General features: G+C 33.6%; 1 protein-coding gene across 1 annotated transcript in view; it reads left to right on the forward strand.

Annotated features, from left to right (window-relative positions):
• The window catches only part of LOC129228134 (1-phosphatidylinositol 4,5-bisphosphate phosphodiesterase classes I and II-like), a 478,401-nt gene that overhangs the window by 419,685 nt on the left and 36,392 nt on the right, over window positions 1-22,324 (forward strand). Inside the window, 5 exon segments of the mRNA XM_054862781.1 lie at window positions 2,293-2,386; window positions 2,501-2,585; window positions 6,369-6,441; window positions 9,790-9,841; window positions 20,197-20,351. Of these exon segments, the coding sequence (XP_054718756.1) occupies window positions 2,293-2,386; window positions 2,501-2,585; window positions 6,369-6,441; window positions 9,790-9,841; window positions 20,197-20,351 (459 nt within the window).

The following is a 22,324-nucleotide window of genomic DNA, read 5'->3' on the forward strand; positions in this document are numbered from 1 at the left end:
TTTATTTTTATGTGTCATTTATAGTGCTAAGTGTAATAGTTCATGAAATATAAATTTTAAAAATCGGGATATTATTTTATGCTAACCTGTAATATCTTGCTCTTGCGTGTCCTCGTCATTCATGCAACCCTTATGCATCACACTAGCACAGAAACTTTCCCTGAAGCGGCTCAAAAAAATTTCCATGAGAACGGATAAAACTGCGGTTAGACATATTCGGAAAATGACTGTTAAGTGGCAGACGATACTCGGCTCTTTTTTTTTCCCCTCTGCTCAAATCAATTTTAATTGCAGCTAAGTTTAGGAAAGTTAAAAATATCGCATCAAATGTAAGACATATTGCCAAAAGGTAAATATAAGGGTCGTGATCATGTAGGAAATATAGCAAAAGTTCCTGATTAAGGTATCAAACGCGTAAGAGGCAAAAGAAACACTTCATGCAATTCAGAACAGTAATGATGTTTTACTACCCGTCAGAGCTTTAAGAAAAAAAAAACCTTTTAAATTAGTAATTGTATTAGAAAGAGCCCCAATATTTTTTCTTTCAAAAAAAAACTGGAATAAAATAAAAATGATTAGATGAAAGCACAATTTTTATCTTTTTTGAGTACACATACGCTAAAATGTATAAAAATAACCCTATAAAACTATTTAATAGTGATGTGCCGGATATCCGTATCCGCGGATATCCGAGGGAAAATAAAGATCTGTATCCGTATCCGTTACTTTTTTGACTTACTTTTTTCTTAAATTCTTAAATATTTGAATAAAACACTTAAATTCTTTTTAAATTAGGTTATATTCCCTATTTAAACTATAAGTTATTATTTACAAAGCCAATTTGTGCCCCCCGTCGCAAAAAGGAAGCGGTAATAAGTTTTAAAAGTGTATTTGTGTGTCTCTTTCTGGCATCGTAGCTCCTAAACAGATGAACTGATTTTGATAGTTCTATTTTCTTTCAAAAGGTGATTTGATCGAAAGTGTTCTTAGCTTGATCTCGTCTTTGCTGACCTTTAATTACCAAAGATATTAATTAAAAACCGACTTAACAATTTTCACACTTATGGTAGTGAAAACTTACCCGTACATTAAAAATATTGGCACAAATTTAAAGAACGAAGTTCTCTGCGTTTAATATTCATTTAAAACTTTCAAGTTATTAGGAGCTATAATCTTGTTAAGTAAATTTTAAATGCAATTCTAAGCCGTTATATGCATGATTGTTAGCGATTTAATAGTTGGAAGACAAGAAGAAAAAGCTCAATAATTTAAAATTTCTATCTGCTGTCAGTTCATATTTGTTAACAATGTGTTTTCTGACCCGCAAAATTCATCTTAATCTGAGGTCGGCTCTCTGGGACATGTTTTTTTTTTTTTTAATTTTCAACTTAATATTAGTTATATTGTTATTGATTTGGGATTTCTGTTATTCTTCATTTTGGTTTTTCTCGGCATTCTTCAAAAAAACCGAGGCTAAACTCTCTATTTACTGTTTGTAAAGGTGTTCTCGGCTCTGTTATTTCGTCGGTAAGGGCAAGTTGGGCGAAAGGGTCAGCGCTGCATTTATGCTGAAATAAAATGCGAAAAATTATTTCTAACCTCTCTAGTATTAGCTTTAGACTCTTGCTCCTGTATTCTCTACATCTACCGAGCAAGCACACATTTTTATTCAAGCATTAATGCACCATTGTCCTATTCCTCCCAACTGTCCCTCATTTTTAACAGATATTTCTTTAAAGAGTAAATCATAGTCTTGATTTTATTTTCGCCGTAGATGACATTCTTTGAAGAAACAGTGCTGTTACCCTGAGGGGAATACCTTAAATTACGAATTTTACACTTGGATAGTTGAATTGGGTAAACAAATTTGGAGCTCCGTATCCGTATCCGCGGATCTACTTTTTTAACGATCCGGCACATCACTTCTATTTAACCTGAGGATTTTAAACGTTTCTGTTTTAAACAAGATGTAAAATGTCACACTTTTTATTACATACTCTTGTCACAAAAGTCACAATTTCAAACACTTGCCCCACTCAAAGCATGACATCATTCGTAAACAAACGCTTACGGCTCTTTTAATAAATTTAACCATTTTTGCTTATTTTAGACCATTTGTTACTTGGTAATATGATTTTATCAGTTGAAATAAGTAGTCGTTAAAAAAATTCATTACTTTATGATTAATATTGGCTACTGTTCTGAAAACTGATTCAGTTCTAAAATATTTTTGCTTTGTGTGTTCTCATGGAAGGTGTTACATTTGTATTAAAGAATTTGCATTTATCGTAGGAGGCGGCTAAGGAATCTGAAGCCGGTGCAGAAATGTCAGCCCTCGTAAATTATGTTCAACCAGTTCGCTTTCATTCTTTTGAATATGCTGAAAGTAAGTTCCACACCTTCGCCTTCTCATAACTATTTGTTATGAGATAAATAAGCATTTTCCCCCGTATTGTTAGAATTTGTGCTTATTTTTTAATAATGGAACATTTATTTTCAGGAAGAAACAGAAGTTATGAAGTTTCATCTTTTGTAGAGACACATGCTACAAATCTTCTGAAAGAGCATCCCGTGGAATTTGTCAAGTATCCTTTCTAATGGCGTTATCCTTTCTGAAAGACTATTACAAGCATAAGACGTTTTTATCACGGTTAAACCTTTTTAGAAATTAAAGGTCATATTTTCTTGAACCATTTAATTTTATTTCTTCTTCGGCACCAAGGTATAAAATTTTTATTTATTATTATTTATTTATTTATTTATTTATTTATTTATTTGAATGGCATTGTTTAATTTTTTTTTCATCTAAAACTATTGGGTTTGAAACTCTCGAAAACATGCCGAACATTGACTCCAGGAGTTACAACTACGTTATGGTGTTGTCGTAACGTCAAACAAAATTTGAGTTGGCTCGCTGTTTAGTGTCACTTAAATTGGTTCACTACAAATGAATACTGGATTTTTTTTCCCAGGGAAAAAAATAGAGTTTGCAATGGGAATTTTAATTTATAATGACTCCTTGTATTTTATGCTTAAACACGACTTAATATTTTTAAACATTTGCTGAACATAGCATATGTTCTACATTTTGAATAACCTCAAATAAATAAGTCGCCATATTTCGTCCCCGTGCTCAATTTTGTCCCGATTTTCTTTCTCTAGTCTGACCCTACGTATCGCGACTGGTGAAATTTTTGCTGTTTGCGGTCAAGAACAGTATACATTCGTGGAAGTTTCATGAGTCTAATGCACTGCGTTGCTGTTCGGAGGCACTTCTTCAGCTTTTTTCAAACAGGATTTATCCTAATATTATTTTAAATTATTTTTACTTATTTTTACAAAAATGGAAGTATTGTATTCCCAAAAAAAAATTCACTCAAAAATCGACCTTAATTTCCATTTTACTCGCCCCCGAATGAATGTTGTTTTTTTTTTCGACTCGACCACACGTGGATAAGTGCCTAAGAACGTATAGACACGCGAAATATCCATTTTGACGATTCCCGAGCTAATTACAACGAGTTTTTCTCATGACGTCTGTTTATACGTATGTGCGGATGTGCGGATGTATGTCGCATAACTCAAGAACGGTATGTCCTAGAAAGTTGAAATTTGGTACGTAGACTCATAGTGTGCACCTTCCCTTTTGGTTGCATTCGGATGTTTCTAAAGAGGTTCCCAAGTGGTCGCCAAGTTTTGTCGCCAACTGGGCGATAAATTTGGCTTTTTTTTTTAAATCTGATTTCAATTTGGCCATTGTTGGTGATATTTAGAGAGTAAACTATTGAATCACATTAAAATTGCCAGTAATGGGGAAATGACATTAAATTGGAGTAAAAGGAAGTCATGTGATGCACACATCAGCTCGTTTTTATTTATTACAATGTGTTTGTTACGCTGTAGTAAACATATTTGTATTGGGTAAGTTATAAACTGAATGAACTGAGAGTTTACCATTCCCTTTTCGTTGAGCAGGAGGGTGCCATATTGCACGCAGAATGTTACCATTTTCGAGTTCTACCATGATTCTGGTAACAGACATTGATTCAGATTATCATATTAGCCAAAGACGTTTTAATGAAATTAAACATTAAAAAATATAGGTGAACTCATTGTGGCTCGTGGCAACACGAAATGTGCTTCAGGGCGATGAAAAAAATTAATTCGTTTATCACGTTTGTTTGGAGGGTTGAAAATTCAACCTTACAATTGTTAATTAAATATTTTTTTACAAAAAAGGCAGAACTTGATGCTTTTCATTATTATAATTCTTTATTCGTATTTATTATTAATACCTGTTTTTCAAACCATTATTACCTATTTTACAAGGTGTATTGGAGGGGAGGCAAAACCAGGAGAACTATTTTCAATTCTGGTAAAAGTGAACTTTTAAAAACTTTTTCAAAAAAAAAACTGTGTTTCATGTATTTAAACTTAAATATAAAGTGTAATTTTAATTGATAATGAATGTTACATTTTATTTTTGGACTCTTTGATCGCAGCATATGGTACACGGAGGCCCAAAAAATTTAATGGGGATGATTTATGGTGCTTTTACCCGACGATTGTTGTACGAGGACCTTTTACGATTAAAACTGATTTTTTATGTCACTGCTTAGTTGGTTGGTTGGTTGGTTGGTTGGTTGGTTGATTGGTTGGTTGGTTTATTAGATTTTTATGGCGCAAGAGCCCTTGAGGGCTATACTGCGCCAAACGATTTTTTATTATTTACTATTTATTTTTCATTTAAGAATAAGTCAAAAAGTATAAGTAAGCATATTTTGATGTAAAAAAGCATAAAGCACTGCTTAGTAAAATTATTGAAAGTACTATTACGCTCTGCCTACAGATAAATACTAAAATTCATAAATTGATAGACAAATTGTCTGTAGTATACCTTGGCTGTTTTGTTACGTTCAACACTTTCAAATGGGCTCATAACATATAGAAACAAAGTCAAAATAAAATGGTATCACCTGACAACAGCTACATTAGTTCATTATCAAGTTTGTTATTCAAGTACTCTGTTTCGGATGAAATTGGATAATGGCAGAAACTACCATTTATCTCTAAGAGCTGTTTTATGAAAATATATTAAATTGGTGAAACAACATTCGGTAAGTCGATACAATTTCAACATACTTTAATCTGATGACCTGTTACAATGCGTGTACACTGGCGACGTTTGTTCTCTCTAAGGCCACTACACAGGGTGTTTAAAAAGAATGACCCAATTTGAAATGCGTATATTATAAAAACTATTGAAAATAGACACTTGAGATTAATTTTATATGACATGGATAATAATAAAGTTTTTTTACATACAAAATTAAAGGTGCTCAATATGTCCACCTTTTGAATGCATAGCATATATCTGCAAGGTAGCTTAATGTGCCCCAAATTTTTGCAAGCATGTCTGCCTCGACTGCTTCCGCTGCTTACACAAACAACCTGTGTCTTTGAATTGTTTTATACCATCTTCTAATGCTGCTTAAAGCACGAAGTTCAACACCAGGGTATTTATTCTCTGCGAAAATCATGCTGAACAGTTGTTATGGACTTGCACTTCGCGAAACGTAGAACGTAGAACAAAATATGATTATTGTCGTGCAGTTGCCATTTTCACAAACACTGAAATGGCGGGAGAGGAAATAGAGTCATCGCTACCTATCCGCAACTCCGTAAAACTCGAGATTTTCCCTATTCTAACGATACCTTCATTTAATGAAATTAATTACAATCTGAATAGTGATGATTTTTTTAAATCGTGTCATTCTTTTTGAAACACCCTGTATAAGGGGAGCTGACTTATCCGACATTTTGGTTCCAAAATTGTCGGCGGACAAAATGAATATTCGTACAAAAGCCTCGTCGCAAAAAATTGGTGTCCAAGCTTTAAATGTGTTACCTGATGGATGTTTGATTACTTTTTTCTGTAGATGAAGAAGATTTATTTAATGCAAATTAAAAATTATAATTAATAAGGTGGGAAAATGAGGTTCATTACTGTGAACATTTCCAGATGCCTTTTTGTTGAATTTGTGAACTAAGTTATCTTTCTAGATTCACCTTAAGTGATATTGTACTCAACTTATCATCAGTTGTTATAACACATAGCAACCAGCGAGTATTATAACGTATTTATTAACACTAGAAACAGGATCCACAACTTTCTAGGAACCAAAATGCAGGATAAGTCGGCATGTCCTTTTCAAGGGGTTCCAGTTCTCCCTAATGAGTCCGAAACCAACGCCATGTTAATTTCCAAGACTTTTTATCACTGATATCAAGATTATAAACATGAGTAATAACGGTCATTGATCCTTATTGTGTGTGAACCAGCTTTTGCTTTCCTTAACCTTATCCAGCTACAACAAACGGCAGCTAAGCAGAATATATCCTAAAGGAACCAGAGTTGATTCCAGTAATTATATGCCACAGGTAAGCACACAGTTAGATGATAATCCAAAAGCCTGACATTTTTTATCACAAATTCAATTTCTCGATTTCTTTCAACTCAAATCTGGAGTAGCATTTTAACTGTAAGCTTTGTATAGTTTGACCTCCGATCAGATGAAAGACAAACTTCTGGTTTAGAGGCGGATTCGCAACTCTAATAAACTATAGAGGGCGCTGCAGCCACTGTTTAATGGTGAATGAAAAAAGTAAAACAAACAAATGCCGTAACTTGTAACTTGCTTTGAAGCTTAGTGAATGACAGTAATTTTTCATCGTATTTGTGGGAAACTGTCTTTTCTATTCCTCTGAAATTACATTACACCACAAGCTGTCTGAAGCCTGTAATTTTCCCCCAAAGAAAACACATGGAATGGAATGTTTTACCTTTTTAAATAGTACTAGTCGACCCGTGCGGAACTCCGCACTATGCTTCGAATCGTTTCATAAGGCATTTCGCTTTTTAAGAATTTCAAAGAAAGAACATTATGAAGAAGAACCGAAAAAAAAGTAAGCGCAGAAGAGAAGGCATGTAATTTAAAGCCATCAGTAACAAAACCTCGTTAAATACAACGTTGTTATAATTTGATCATCGCTCACCTTTTGGTCGTACATATTTTCAATTCAAACATAAATATCATTAAAAGTGTGGCTGAGTAGTGACTCATGAAAAAGCAATAATTGTGCATGTAAAAAAACAGGTTGTGGCAAATACAGTCCTGCCCATGTGAGCATCTGACGGGAAAATAAGAAATATTAAAGAGATATTTATTGGCACGGATTCGAATTGGCGCCATTCTAATTAACAGCCTGACACCCCAACAAACCTAGCAATTGCACCTTCCTTTTCGAAAGCTATTCATTGAAGGAATGCGTAGTAAAAAACAACGAAAAAGCTTTTTGCCAAAAAAAATAATAAGAAGAAGAAGAATATGCCTCTATGTTTTGTCATTAACCAGCATGATACGATTTAAAATTATTCGAAAAGCATGGAATTTGATTAAAGAATGACGAAGATCTCACGTAGCGAGTGAAACGAACATTCTAGAGAAGTAATAAATTAGATTGAAAATAGGTGTTTTTATCTTTGAATATTGAACTATTTCACATAGAAGGTTGCTTTAACAGTTATGGCTTAAATGCCTGCACATGTTTCTCTTTTAATCGAACATTTAAAATTCAAAACCAAAACCAGTTGAACTGAGTCCGTTTTTTAAGTGTAAATTTTCGAACGTAGACAAAATGTATTTTTTTTTTCAGCAGAAAACAGAGGAGTAGAAAATGATTTCTTGCTAATGAAGTTGATAATAATTTTAATGCTTTATATCGTATTCGCGCGAATAAAAAATTAATGGTATACTGGGTGAAACTCGTAGTTTAATTTGGCGTAGTATTTTTTCATTTGTACAAAAGGTCGAACACTGCTATTAAAAACATCTACATTATTTCCTTTAGGTAAATCTAATACTTTTTTATGCTTACATTATGATGAGTAGTCTGGATGTAGTCAAAGCTTAAAAAAAGGGAAGAACACTCTTCGATTAGCAGTCAACTTATCCGAATGATAACTGTAGCCTGCATAAAGGAGTCGAAACACCAAGTAGCCCACTGCATTTATTTTATTACGTTTGTATGTTATGAGTACATGTAATGCGTAATACTAATAGTATAAATTTGATATTATATCAGATAGCCCAAACTTGCCCGAAGTTCAGATAGTTTATAGCCGAACGCTCTACGAAAAAATACTTATCAATTTAACCGAACAACTAAGTCCAGTGCTTTTAAGCTTTATTAAAATATGAACACACACACAGGCTTTTTTTGCCGAAAGCGACGTAAAAAATGGAAAACTGCATTAGAACTTTGCTTTTGAAAAATGAATAAGAACTACAGGCAGCATCAAGGTTTTGAAACAGCAAGGGGCGTTTTCGAAAACTTGATTTTTCGACCGTAAGTCTATTTTTCTTCATTAGCCAGCCTGATAAGTTTTAAAATGAGAAGGGAATAATATATAAGATAAGATATTGAAGAAACATTTTTTTTATTCTTGAAAATTTTTACAATTTGTTACCGCAGGCTGCTTGAACCGTTATGACTTAGATGGCAGCACGTGTTCATCATTTAACAGCACGGTTAAAATACAAAATACATTAAACTATGCTCTTTTTTAAGCGTAGCTTTTCGAATGTAGTAAAAATGTGATAAGCTATTTGTTTTTTTTTTTTTTTTTTTTTTTTTTTTTTTTTTTTGCAAAAAGAAGAAAAAATATATTCTTTACCCTTTAAATTGAGGCAGTAATTTTTTTATTTGTACAAAGAGTCAAAAACTGATTAGAAGAATATATATTTCAATATACGATTTATTATTATTTTTTGAACAAAAAACAATTTCATTGTTGTCTGAAGTCTTAGACTTGTTACTTATATTTTCGCTTACATTATGCTTTAATTTTCTTACCAGAGCCAAAGCTTATAACGAAAAAAAAAAAAAAAACGTACAATTCCAGAAGTAATTTAGCACAAAGTCATTTCAAGTTTTCATATCAGCAAGGAGCGTTTCCTTCTCATTTATTCTATTTCTTTATAGTTGTTATTCACTTAAGTAAGTGTTCATGTAATGCGCGATATTTCTCTAATTTTTTTGTTGCAGATTGTCCGGACGTGGGCCCGAACACGCATTCTCCTGGTTATGAAGAGAACGCTCTGCCGATCAAGCTATTCAGCTCTGTCGGTCATAGCGCAAATTAAAGTTATAAGTTTAACCGAAAACCTCATGCTGGTTCTTTAAAACAGGTTTTTCGACTGAAAAAAACAATTTTTAGACCGTGGGTCTATTTTTCGTCATTAGCCAGCACCATAAGCTTTAAAAGAAGGCGTAAATCAAAGAAATCGATCAAGAATTGAGGAAAATCTGGCGTAGAAACCAAAAACAGGCTACAGAAATAATATATAAGGATTGTTAATCACCGCAAGGTAGCGTATTCGAGCTCTAAAGTTGCGAATTAGTTTTCAGGGATGTTAGCTTTTGCAGATGTATGTTAGCCTTTAAATTAATCAGTCAAATTCAAATAAGCGGAAAATGCGCATCAAATTTTTACTTCCTCATTCTGATGACTCGTCGTAGATGGACGTTTACCAATTCCATTAAATCCGTGGTCAAACTGTACGCCGCTTCTAAAGAAATTTATGATGTTTAACAAAAATAACAAAAATGTGAAACAATTTTACTTAAATTTATCTTTTAACGTAAAGTTTTACTGAAGTAAAAAATTATGAAAATGGTATATGAGAAAATTTTGTTGATATTTTCTTCTCTATTTACTATGTGTAGGTCTTTTGGAATGCTGGCTGTCAAATGGTGGCTCTGAATTACCAAACTTTGGGTATGTATATTAAGCGAACTTTTACATGAACTAGAAATGGGCTTTATTTGAGTAGAAATATTTTTAATTTTTTCTGACCAACTGAAATTCCAGTAAATGCACTGTTTTAGGTTTCATATTTTTACTTATTCATTACAAGAAAACTAACGAAAATATTTTTAAAGTTTTAATGGATGACAAAACGAAAAAAAAAAAATGAGATCAAAAATGTGCCTTTTTCTCAGCGTCTTTTTCACTTTTTACATACTTTTGAAATTCATTTTCTTAACAGAGCTACTGAGGGAAAATAATTCGTCGAAAACTGTAATGTTATTGAAAATTTTTGAAGGCGACACATCATGTTCAGAATATCATTTTTAACATGTCAACCTTCAAGGAGTCAGCGTGTCACGTTTCACAGTGGGGCAAAAACGGCCACAAGTGCTTAATGTATTTAAACTTCTTTCGTTTGTTTGTTTGCGTAGGCACTTAATTATTTTTTCGATTTGTTTGGGCTCTGGATCCTAAGTTTGCAGTTTTACGCAGCTAATTCCTTTTCAAGGTCTTTCTACAGACCATTTATGACTAATTAATATTAATTTCTAAGGACATAAAGGACATAAGAGGACTTTTTTTTTTGTGGAGTGTTTTGAACAAAATAGTCTTGAATTCTCTCTAGTTTTCGGTGCTGATCAAAACCAATTTTCCGGTTATATATTCGATCATCAGTTTTTTGCCCATCCTATTATAATTGTTAGAAACTAACGAATTTAAATACACCCGCTTTTAATAAGAAAAAAAATTATACACTGCTTAAAAGCTCTTTTTGTAAATTCCCCCACCCATGGTTCTTTACCGTGTAAAGGCTCCCTTCAGCTTTGTAGTGGACGAAGGGCTCTAAAATCCCGGGTCTGATTGCCTAAGAGGTAGGCCTGTGCAAATTTATTAACCCTCAATTGATTGAATACAGGAGGGAAAAAAAACATTTTTAAGCGCTTTTTCACGTTTTTGCCCCACTGTGCGTTTGTCAGCTGAAAATAATAGATATTTCCAAACCTACCACTGGTAAACCCCCTCCCTATATCACAAGAGCCCCCAAGAGCAAGAGCCTCCCCCCAAATGAAAAAAACACCCTTCAAAACACCCTCCTCTAAAAATTTCAATAGCGCAATCTGCGCCATGACCCCCCCCCCCCCCAGGTGGGGGTTGTATACGTAGTTACAATTTATAAGTAAATCATTATACCACAAAAAGTGAATTTCACAGAAGGGTTTATCCCGAGAGATGCAGAAATGTGTTTTATTTTCATTGGGGTGGGCCGAAATCATTTTTCCTCTAATTTCGAGCATGGGTAGTACGGAAAAGTTGTCATTGGTGGAGCAAAGCTACACATAAACAATTTGGGAAAATTTCTTGTACTGCTGGTAAAAATTCATTGGTGACACTAAATTCCCATAAAAATTTTGAGGCATATAATATTCCTTCCATTGCTTCAAATGCGTAGAAATTTTTGCAATTTTCTATTTTTTTAACGTTTGTTTTTCGCTTTGTCAAGATTTTAGAATTATGTTTTCCCCGTATTTATCTGAAATAATTACATAACAAGTGTGTCACATATGATGCATTTTAGGTTCTTGGTGTGTTATAAACTAACTACGTATTGCTTTTAAATTTTTAAATTTGAAGTATGTTAGTAGTAAACTTTGTGCAGTTCTCAGTTTGTTTTGCGTTTGAAACCAATAGGAACAAAACAGAATTCATTTCTAATCACTGATTGATCTCTTAAAATTAGTTCTAAGTTATTATTTCTTCTTTATCTTTGCTAATAATAAAGCTGAAAGTCTCTCAGTCTGGATATTTGACCGGATCTCTGTCTGTCAGGATCTCTGACGCGCATAGCGCCTAGACTGTTCGGCCGATTTTTATGAAATTTGGTACAGAATTAGTTTGTAGCATGGAGGTGCGCACCTCGAAGCGATTTTTCAAAAATTCGATTTTGTTCTTTTTCTATTCCAATTTTAAGAACATTTTCCCGAGCAAAATTATCATAAGATGGAGGAGTAAATTACGAAGTTATCATAACGTGGAACCGTAACATGGGGAAGCAAATTGGCGAGAAATTCATGATACATTATATGTAAATATATAGGCGAACCAAAAGATCTTTTGATTTTCTACTACAGGCAAAGCCGTGCGGGTGCCACTAGTAACTAATAAAAGTCGGTAGAAACGGCACTCTGGCAAGAACAGAGGAAAAAAGACATTACCAGTGTTGGGGGGGGGAGTTATAAAGAAATGCAACATTTAATGTGCCCTTTCAACAAAGCGTACTTTTTCCGTTATGCATTCTGCATGCAATAACACGATCATCACCGCAGAAAACATTGACAATACAATTGAACTCGCTTACAACGAGCCCTGATTTAACAAGAAAACGAGTTTAGCGAGGAAATCAGAAATACTTGGTTAGTACAATGATAAGTCAATGAGAGCATAACTCGCTTTTAACGAAGAAACCCCGCTTAAAGCGAGCAATATTTTTATGATTCATGAAACTTGTATTGACTTCCAGCTCGGCTTATCCGTTTTTGGTAAATTTTCTTGAACATTCCAAAGTCAACCAAAGTTAGTAATAATTCATAAATCCGGAGAACAAGCGATGGCAGCATTTTTTTTTTTTTTTTTTTTTTTTTGAGCAATCACATTGATTATTGTTTTCACTTGACAATTTTAATGTTCCTATGATTTTATTTTCCCCCGCCTCCCTCTGCAGCACCACCGTCGGCCGGTCTCCTCACGATGCTGCTCCTCTAGCGAAAGCCGGCTCCAGGTTGCGTCCATATCCTACACACACGTATACATACACACACACGCTTACATACACACACCTATACACACATACCCATACACTCATGCCTGCACACAGACACAAACACACACGCAACATGCATACACACCTACACACACACAAGCATACATGCATACACACCTACACACACAAGCATACATGCATACACACCTACACACACACACACGCTTACATACACACACCTATACACACATACCCACACACTCATGCCTGCACACAGACACAAACACACACGCAACATGCATACACACCTACACACACACAAGCATACATGCATACACACCTACACACACAAGCATACATGCATACACACCTACACACACACACACGCTTACATACACACACCTATACACATATACCCACACACTCATGCCTGCACACAGACACAAACACACACGCAACATGCATACACACCTACACACACACAAGCATACATGCATACACACCTACACACACAAGCATACATGCATACACACCTACACACACACACACACGCATACATGCATACACACCTACACACACATACACACATATAAGACAGATACACGAAAAAATTGTCGACTTGTGACAAAAAGACTGGGTTTTTACTCAAAATGGGAAAATAACTAAAAGATTTTTTCCATCTTTTCATGGGAGATTAGACCAAAACCTAAATCCCCTATAATACTCACCAAAATTCTATCTGGACACTGCAGAACAAGAGAATATATATTCAGATTCAATCACGCGGCCTCCCCTCTGTGCTCTTGCGACCTGAATGAACTTCAAACTGTTGATCATGTTTTATTCTTCTGTCCTTAGTTTGACTTTCTTCGATATGAACTTTATAAACAAGTTATAACAAGTGGACTAACGTGGCCTCCAAAACTGGAAAATTTGCTTGCACCAGAGTACATTGTGCAGTTCCTTGAATTTATTCGCAGTATTCATTTTCTTTGTCTTTGAATTTGCTGTCTGTTTTTCATCTTTGTCTGTCGCTGTTAGGACACCTGATTTACGTGTTGTTCTCTATGCATCTTTAGCTGAATGTAATTGATTGTGGATGCATGTGGTATGACTTGCGTCATGGAGTATGCTGCAAATAAAAAAATAATTTAAAAAAAACACCTACACATACACACACACAAACACGCACACACCTACACACACACACCTACACACTCATGCCTGCACACAGACACAAACACACACGCTACATACACACACTCACTCGTGATTGCGAAAAACATAAGTTAATAATTAAGTCCAGATGTCAAAATTTAAATTATTATTTTTTTTTTTTTTTTTTTTTTGTGGAGTAAAGAAACATTTATAAATTATATATGTGTATCCATGTGTTTTCCTCCAAAATAATGACATAAGAAACAATCAGAGAATTCAAAGCAAAGTAACTGACTTATTTGGTGCTGCACAGTAATTAAAAAGAAGAAGGAAAAAAGCAACTAATGATGAATTTTTATAATTTTTCACAAACTCGCTTTTTTGAACACTCGGTTATAACGAGCAAATATCGCGGTATAAGCGAGTTCGACTGTACCGATAAATGTTACACTTAACTCTGCAATGCATATATCTTCTGCATAAAAGGAGAAAAAAAACTTGTACGTTCACTTAGCTAATACTGTTTCTGTATCTGTTCATTCTCTGACGCTCTCCTAGAACTTAATATAATTCCTCGTGCACTTTATATATTATCGTTTTGCTATGTTTTTATGTCATTTAATGAAGTTTCAGTAACAAAAATGTTTCACTGTACTGTACCTATTACCACCCCGAAAAAAAGATACTGTTCGTTTTTTCCAAAACTTTTTCGTCGTTCAATGCAAAGAAATTGTGCAATTACAGTGTTTGTTTCGTCAAAAATAAACTCCGCAAATAGATATTTTTTTTTTTTAGAATTTTTCTTTAATTTCAAATAAAAATCAAGTTGAAGTAATTTTCTGCTTTTTATAGCAACAACAAAAAACCTTTTTTTTTTGGTATGATTTCCTCGCAGATCCTTAATTATTGATATAAGTATTCCCCTTTAAAATAATTCATCGAAAAAAAATTGTAATTTCATACACCAACACCAAAAAAGAGCACATTCGAGCTTTTAAATAAAATATGCTTCATTAGTATTATTTTTTGAGTACTACATTATTTATGTCTTATTCTTCGTGATTAAAAAAAAATCTAATGGCGCTATTGAAAACATTCCACTTATTTGGGGAAAAAATGCAGGAAAAAGGTTTTGCATATGTTCTGAAAAGAAGTAGGAATAAGATTTCTGCCTTTTTCTTTTTTTAACCATTTTTTTCATTCGTGAATCCAATTTATTAAGCAATTAATTTTAATACTAAAAAAATATTTTGCGTATAAAAAAGCTCGCAAACCCTTTCAAAATAGTTCATTATCTCATCAATTCTTTCAACATGAAATTTAAAATTCATTGCAAAAGAAATATCATTTCTTTAAGAACTCTTAAGAACTTTTTAATGTTTAGCGCAATAAATGATGAATAATTATTAAACATCATTTTCCAAAATGAGGTCAAAGACATTTATATAAATCAGTTTTCTTTTTCAACACAGCATTTAATGCTTCTAACTAATCGACTATGGCGAAAATAATGTAAATACTAATGAAAAACACCTAAGTCTACATACATTAAAAATGGGGGCACATTAAATTTGTGTGTATTCCTTATGCAAATTCACTGTTTACGTCGCATTTTGGTCAAATTTGGCACAGGGATCCTTTGATGCTCAGGAATTCACATAGGGGTGTTTTCATCCTCCTATGATATTTGCCAAATTTGGAAGAGATTCTTCGATGCTCAGAAATTGTCATAGGATATTTTTCACCTCCCTGTTATGGGTGAAACCTACACCCACACAAAGGTTTTCCTTGTGCAAGTCCACAGTTTACATCGAATCTTCACAACATTTGACCCAGAGGTCCTTTGATGTTCAGGAATTCACATAGAGGGTTTTCGCCTTTCACTCACAAATTAAGTTCACTATCGTATGTAAGCAGAGTTCAAAACCTGTTCTGTAAAGCCGTTTACTCCAACATAGATTTTCTATAATCTTAAGAGTCGAAAATTTTATTTTTATTTTATATATATATATATATATATATATATATATATATATATATATATAGCACCTCTCTGTACTCTGCCTTTCACTACTCGGCCGAGTACCGAGTTGCCGAGTAGTGAGTTACCGAGTACCAATTATGTTTTAAGAAGAACCACCGACACATACGTAGTACATTTTAAACTTATTGGAATAGTAGTATAGACCTTCATGTCCATATAATAGTTTTTAAAACAAAATTCCAGCTAGAATTTAATTATGCATTATTTAAAAGATTTTGTTTGTGTCAAAAATATTAGAAAAAAGTTATTTTTAAAATGAAAACTAAACGAATAAATTAAAGGTATGATTAATCAAGTTGGAATTAAAACAAATTATACCAATCTCTTATAGTTCAAGTCCGCCTAACATAAATAATTTTTAAAAGCAAATACAGGAACACTGCAGACACGTGCTTCTGCGTTACAAGGAACATCTTTTTCAGGGCATAAAACGTGAGTTAATGAACGTAAAGACATTCAACAAAAAAAATCCAACTTTTGTCGGATGTCTTTAAATCTATGAGCTCACATTTTATGCATTGAATAAGGCGTTCCTTGTAATGCCAAAACACGTGTCTGCAGTGTTCCTGCGCATTTGTGCTTTTAACGTTGTTTTGTTTGCTTTTATTTTTATATTCCTTATAAATAATTTTTGTTTGTAGCAAAAATCCATTTAATGATATAAAAATTCCATATTTTCTATACTTACCTTTTTTGCCCAATTTTTTATAAATAAATTTTATTAACTTTGGGACATTAAAATAAAGATTTATTCCATTGAAGCAATATAAACTTCATTGTTCTCAAAATTTAACCTTGGCTTGTAAATTTGAATTGTTATTGATTGCAGTATATTATATACTGCGCTTATTATTAATTGTAATATCTGTCTTGAACAATATTCAATTTTTTGCAACTACTCGGTACTCGGTATTGGCCGAATATCTGATCAAAATTTGGCCGAGTACCGAGTACTCGATACGTCTCTAATATATATATATACTAGTCGACCCGTGCGGAACTCCGCACTATGCTTCGAATCGTTTCATAAGGCATTTCGCTTTTTAAGAATTTCAAAGAAAGAACATTATGAAGAAGAACCGAAAAAAAAGTAAGCGCAGAAGAGAAGGCATGTAATTTAAAGCCATCAGTAACAAAACCTCGTTAAATACAACGTTGTTATAATTTGATCATCGCTCACCTTTTGGTCGTACATATTTTCAATTCAAACATAAATATCATTAAAAGTGTGGCTGAGTAGTGACTCATGAAAAAGCAATAATTGTGCATGTAAAAAAACAGGTTGTGGCAAATACAGTCCTGCCCATGTGAGCATCTGACGGGAAAATAAGAAATATTAAAGAGATATTTATTGGCACGGATTCGAATTGGCGCCATTCTAATTAACAGCCTGACACCCCAACAAACCTAGCAATTGCACCTTCCTTTTCGAAAGCTATTCATTGAAGGAATGCGTAGTAAAAAACAACGAAAAAGCTTTTTGCCAAAAAAAAATAATAAGAAGAAGAAGAATATGCCTCTATGTTTTGTCATTAACCAGCATGATACGATTTAAAATTATTCGAAAAGCATGGAATTTGATTAAAGAATGACGAAGATCTCACGTAGCGAGTGAAACGAACATTCTAGAGAAGTAATAAATTAGATTGAAAATAGGTGTTTTTATCTTTGAATATTGAACTATTTCACATAGAAGGTTGCTTTAACAGTTATGGCTTAAATGCCTGCACATGTTTCTCTTTTAATCGAACATTTAAAATTCAAAACCAAAACCAGTTGAACTGAGTCCGTTTTTTAAGTGTAAATTTTCGAACGTAGACAAAATGTATTTTTTTTTTCAGCAGAAAACAGAGGAGTAGAAAATGATTTCTTGCTAATGAAGTTGATAATAATTTTAATGCTTTATATCGTATTCGCGCGAATAAAAAATTAATGGTATACTGGGTGAAACTCGTAGTTTAATTTGGCGTAGTATTTTTTCATTTGTACAAAAGGTCGAACACTGCTATTAAAAACATCTACATTATTTCCTTTAGGTAAATCTAATACTTTTTTATGCTTACATTATGATGAGTGGTCTGGATGTAGTCAAAGCTTAAAAAAAGGGAAGAACACTCTTCGATTAGCAGTCAACTTATCCGAATGATAACTGTAGCCTGCATAAAGGAGTCGAAACACCAAGTAGCCCACTGCATTTATTTTATTACGTTTGTATGTTATGAGTACATGTAATGCGTAATACTAATAGTATAAATTTGATATTATATCAGATAGCCCAAACTTGCCCGAAGTTCAGATAGTTTATAGCCGAACGCTCTACGAAAAAATACTTATCAATTTAACCGAACAACTAAGTCCAGTGCTTTTAAGCTTTATTAAAATATGAACACACACACAGGCTTTTTTTGCCGAAAGCGACGTAAAAAATGGAAAACTGCATTAGAACTTTGCTTTTGAAAAATGAATAAGAACTACAGGCAGCATCAAGGTTTTGAAACAGCAAGGGGCGTTTTCGAAAACTTGATTTTTCGACCGTAAGTCTATTTTTCTTCATTAGCCAGCCTGATAAGTTTTAAAATGAGAAGGGAATAATATATAAGATAAAATATTGAAGAAACATTTTTTTTATTCTTGAAAATTTTTACAATTTGTTACCGCAGGCTGCTTGAACCGTTATGACTTAGATGGCAGCACGTGTTCATCATTTAACAGCACGGTTAAAATACAAAATAAATTGAACTATGCTCTTTTTTAAGCGTAGCTTTTCGAATGTAGTAAAAATGTGATAAGCTATTTGTTTGTTTTTTTTTTTTTTTTTTTTTTTTTTTTTTTTTGCAAAAAGAAGAAAAAATATATTCTTTACCCTTTAAATTGAGGCAGTAATTTTTTTATTTGTACAAAGAGTCAAAAACTGATTAGAAGAATATATATTTCAATATACGATTTATTATTATTTTTTGAACAAAAAACAATTTCATTGTTGTCTGAAGTCTTAGACTTGTTACTTATATTTTCGCTTACATTATGCTTTAATTTTCTTACCAGAGCCAAAGCTTATAACGAAAAAAAAAAAAAACGTACAATTCCAGAAGTAATTTAGCACAAAGTCATTTCAAGTTTTCATATCAGCAAGGAGCGTTTCCTTCTCATTTATTCTATTTCTTTATAGTTGTTATTCACTTAAGTAAGTGTTCATGTAATGCGCGATATTTCTCTAATTTTTTTGTTGCAGATTGTCCGGACGTGGGCCCGAACACGCATTCTCCTGGTTATGAAGAGAACGCTCTGCCGATCAAGCTATTCAGCTCTGTCGGTCATAGCGCAAATTAAAGTTATAAGTTTAACCGAAAACCTCATGCTGGTTCTTTAAAACAGGTTTTTCGACTGAAAAAAACAATTTTTAGACCGTGGGTCTATTTTTCGTCAGTAGCCAGCACCATAAGCTTTAAAAGAAGGCGTAAATCAAAGAAATCGATCAAGAATTGAGGAAAATCTGGCGTAGAAACCAAAAACAGGCTACAGAAATAATATATAAGGATATATATATATATATATATATATATATATATATATATATATATATATATATATATATATATATATATATATATATATATATATATTTACTTTTATATTAATCAGTTTGTCGTTTTATGTAACAGAAGAAAAATCATAGATATATACGTAGGTATGCGAATGAAAACAGAAAATTTCCCGTAAATTGAGTAATGAGCGACAAATTGCAAAATTCATATATCCTCGTAGCTTGAAGCTCTTTTAATACCATGCTATTGAAAAGAGAAAAATAGCAGTTTTGTTTTAGGTTAAAAAGCGTATTGAAACTTGAAATCGCAAAATGCGCGTTTCTTTTTAAACATTTAAACATTTAGCTTGAACACATCGAACAACATCGCTATTTATTCCAAATGGGTGGATAAATTTAGAGACAATGAGTATCAGAGCACTCCTGAAATTTTTCCGACAAAAGTGAATCCTATGGGTATTAAAACAATGCCATGCCTAAAGGATCGCAGGAAATAATTACATGAATTATGTGATGAATTTACACTACAATTGAAGGGCTTGCTGCAAACAGAAGGTTGCTTCAATTTTCAAACGGTTCTCGTTGAAACTCAAAAAACACCAAATCACATTCTTTTTTTCCCCATGGCTTCTCTTGTATAACTGTAGAATCATCCAAGAGGAACTATAAAAATATAGAAAAGAAAAAAAGTGGATTGGTGCTTTCAACTGAAATGCACACCTGTTTTAAACATTGAATTTGGAGCTACCACTTTTTGCAGCAAGCCCTTCAACTGTTATGCCAATTTGTAAGAGTGAAATGTATTGTTTCCCGCATAGATTTGGGTATGCAGCTAAATTTAGGAATTTTTGAATACAACGGTCGTTGCGGGTATCTACTGAAACCAGATTTCATGCGAAGAGCAGACCGGAAATTCGATCCTTTCATCGAATCAACGGTAGATGGCATCATTGCGGGGACCGTCAGCGTCAAGGTAAGTAACCTTTCAGCTTTTGATTCAAACACGTTGAACGCCACAGACTTGTGATGGGCATAATCGAGAACTTTTTATATTCGAGGTCTCGGGATTCGAGTAATTCTCATAATCGAGTGATTGACAATCGAGGTCTTTCGAAGCCGAGAACTCGAGCGATTGACAATCGTGATCTTTCGAATCAAGATCTCGAGTGCTTGACTTATCGATTATTTTGAGTCGAGAACTCGAGATGTGATAATCGAGAACTCGAGATGTGATAATCGAGAACTCGAGATGTGATAATCGAGAACTCGAGATGTGACGATCGAGAACTCGAGATCTGACGATCGAGAACTGGAGATGTGACAATCGAGAACTCGAGATGTGACAATCGAGAACTCGAGACGTGACAATTGAGAATTCGAGATGTGATAGTTGAAATCTCGAGATGTGATAATCGAGAACTCGAGATGTGATAATCGAGAACTCGAGATGTGATAGTAGAGAACTGGAGATGTAACAATTGAGAACTCGAGATGTGACAATCGAGAACTCGGGTGGTGATAATCGAGAACACGAGTTATGATAATTGAGAACTCGAGTGATGATAATTGAGAACTCGAGTGATGATAATGGAGAACTCCTGTTCTGATTATCGAGAACTCGAGTTATGATAGTTGAGAACTCCAGATCTGATAATCGAGAACTCGACTTATGATAATTGTGAACTGCAGATCTGATAATCAAGAACTCGTGATAATCGAGTTCCAGGATGATCTTGAATAATCGAGTGATTCGATTGTGAGAACTCGATTATGCCCATCACTACCACAGATCGACGAGTAATGAGTGAAAAAATATAGCCTATGGTCCGGCGTGACGTTTTTTTTTGTCTTAAATTCACTGTTAGCCGCCCAGGCAACTATATTAGCTGGCTGTGCCGGTTGGTGTACTTCTCTATTCTCCGAAACACTCTTCTCAAAATTATTGCCGCCTGCACCACTTAAATTATAGAAAGCTTTAAACACGCATGATACTGAATACACTTTCGCTCGAACTAGGCTATATATTGACAAGCGTGCAACTGCTGCATGAGTTCCATGCTGGATTAAACATCGAATTAAATTGACGATTCAATTAAATTCTCCTCAAATTAAAGATGAGAATAAGCTATCCATGATCCTCGTAAAATTTAGAATCTTTTCATATCTAGTTCAACCCTCAAATCCTTTCCGTCCTTGAGAAGTTCATATATGAACAGATACACCTTTTGCAGAATTTTAGTGTACAAGACATCTGTCGATAGTGTAACAACTATTTCCTTTAAAACAAACAATGCAAATTAGGACATATAGTGAGGATGGACGAGAAAGAATAGCTAAAAGATCATTAGAAGAATTCTCATCAGGAATGATTACCTAGAAACAAATGGAAGGAACAATTGGGAGGTGGCTTGAAACTTGAAAGTGAACAGTAACAAGAGAAAGGCGGGCAACAGAGAAGAATAGTCAAAAATCTTAAAAAAGGATTTTAGCGTTCTTCAAGGATAGCAGATAGTAGTACCAAGTAGTACCATGTTGATAAAGATAGCTGTCGATATAAGATTTGTTGGATTGATAAAAGAAGTATTTGAAGCCCTTGCAACAGCAATACTGTCGTAGGCACGTATACGACAGTATAAGCAGAAGTAAGTTTTCGAGATATTTGAAAAAAAAAAAAAACATTTTGGGTTCAATAGTAAAAATTAGAAAGTGTTGAAATATGACATTTTTTTTCATGTTTTTTTTTTCCCAGCGGAACAACAAAATAAGCAATCTTGTACAATGAAGTCAACGTACAATAGATGATAAAACTAGAAAAAAAAAATGAAAAATTTGCAGGTTTTTTTTTTTTTTTTTTTTTTTTTTGTGCCGTTTATTTACCCATTGCAGATTAGATATGACTACGGATATATAAACTGCATTTAGGATAACTACAGTAAGATTTATTTT

This window comes from Uloborus diversus, chromosome 8, assembly GCF_026930045.1.
Source record: "Uloborus diversus isolate 005 chromosome 8, Udiv.v.3.1, whole genome shotgun sequence".
Lineage (NCBI taxonomy): Eukaryota > Metazoa > Arthropoda > Arachnida > Araneae > Uloboridae > Uloborus > Uloborus diversus.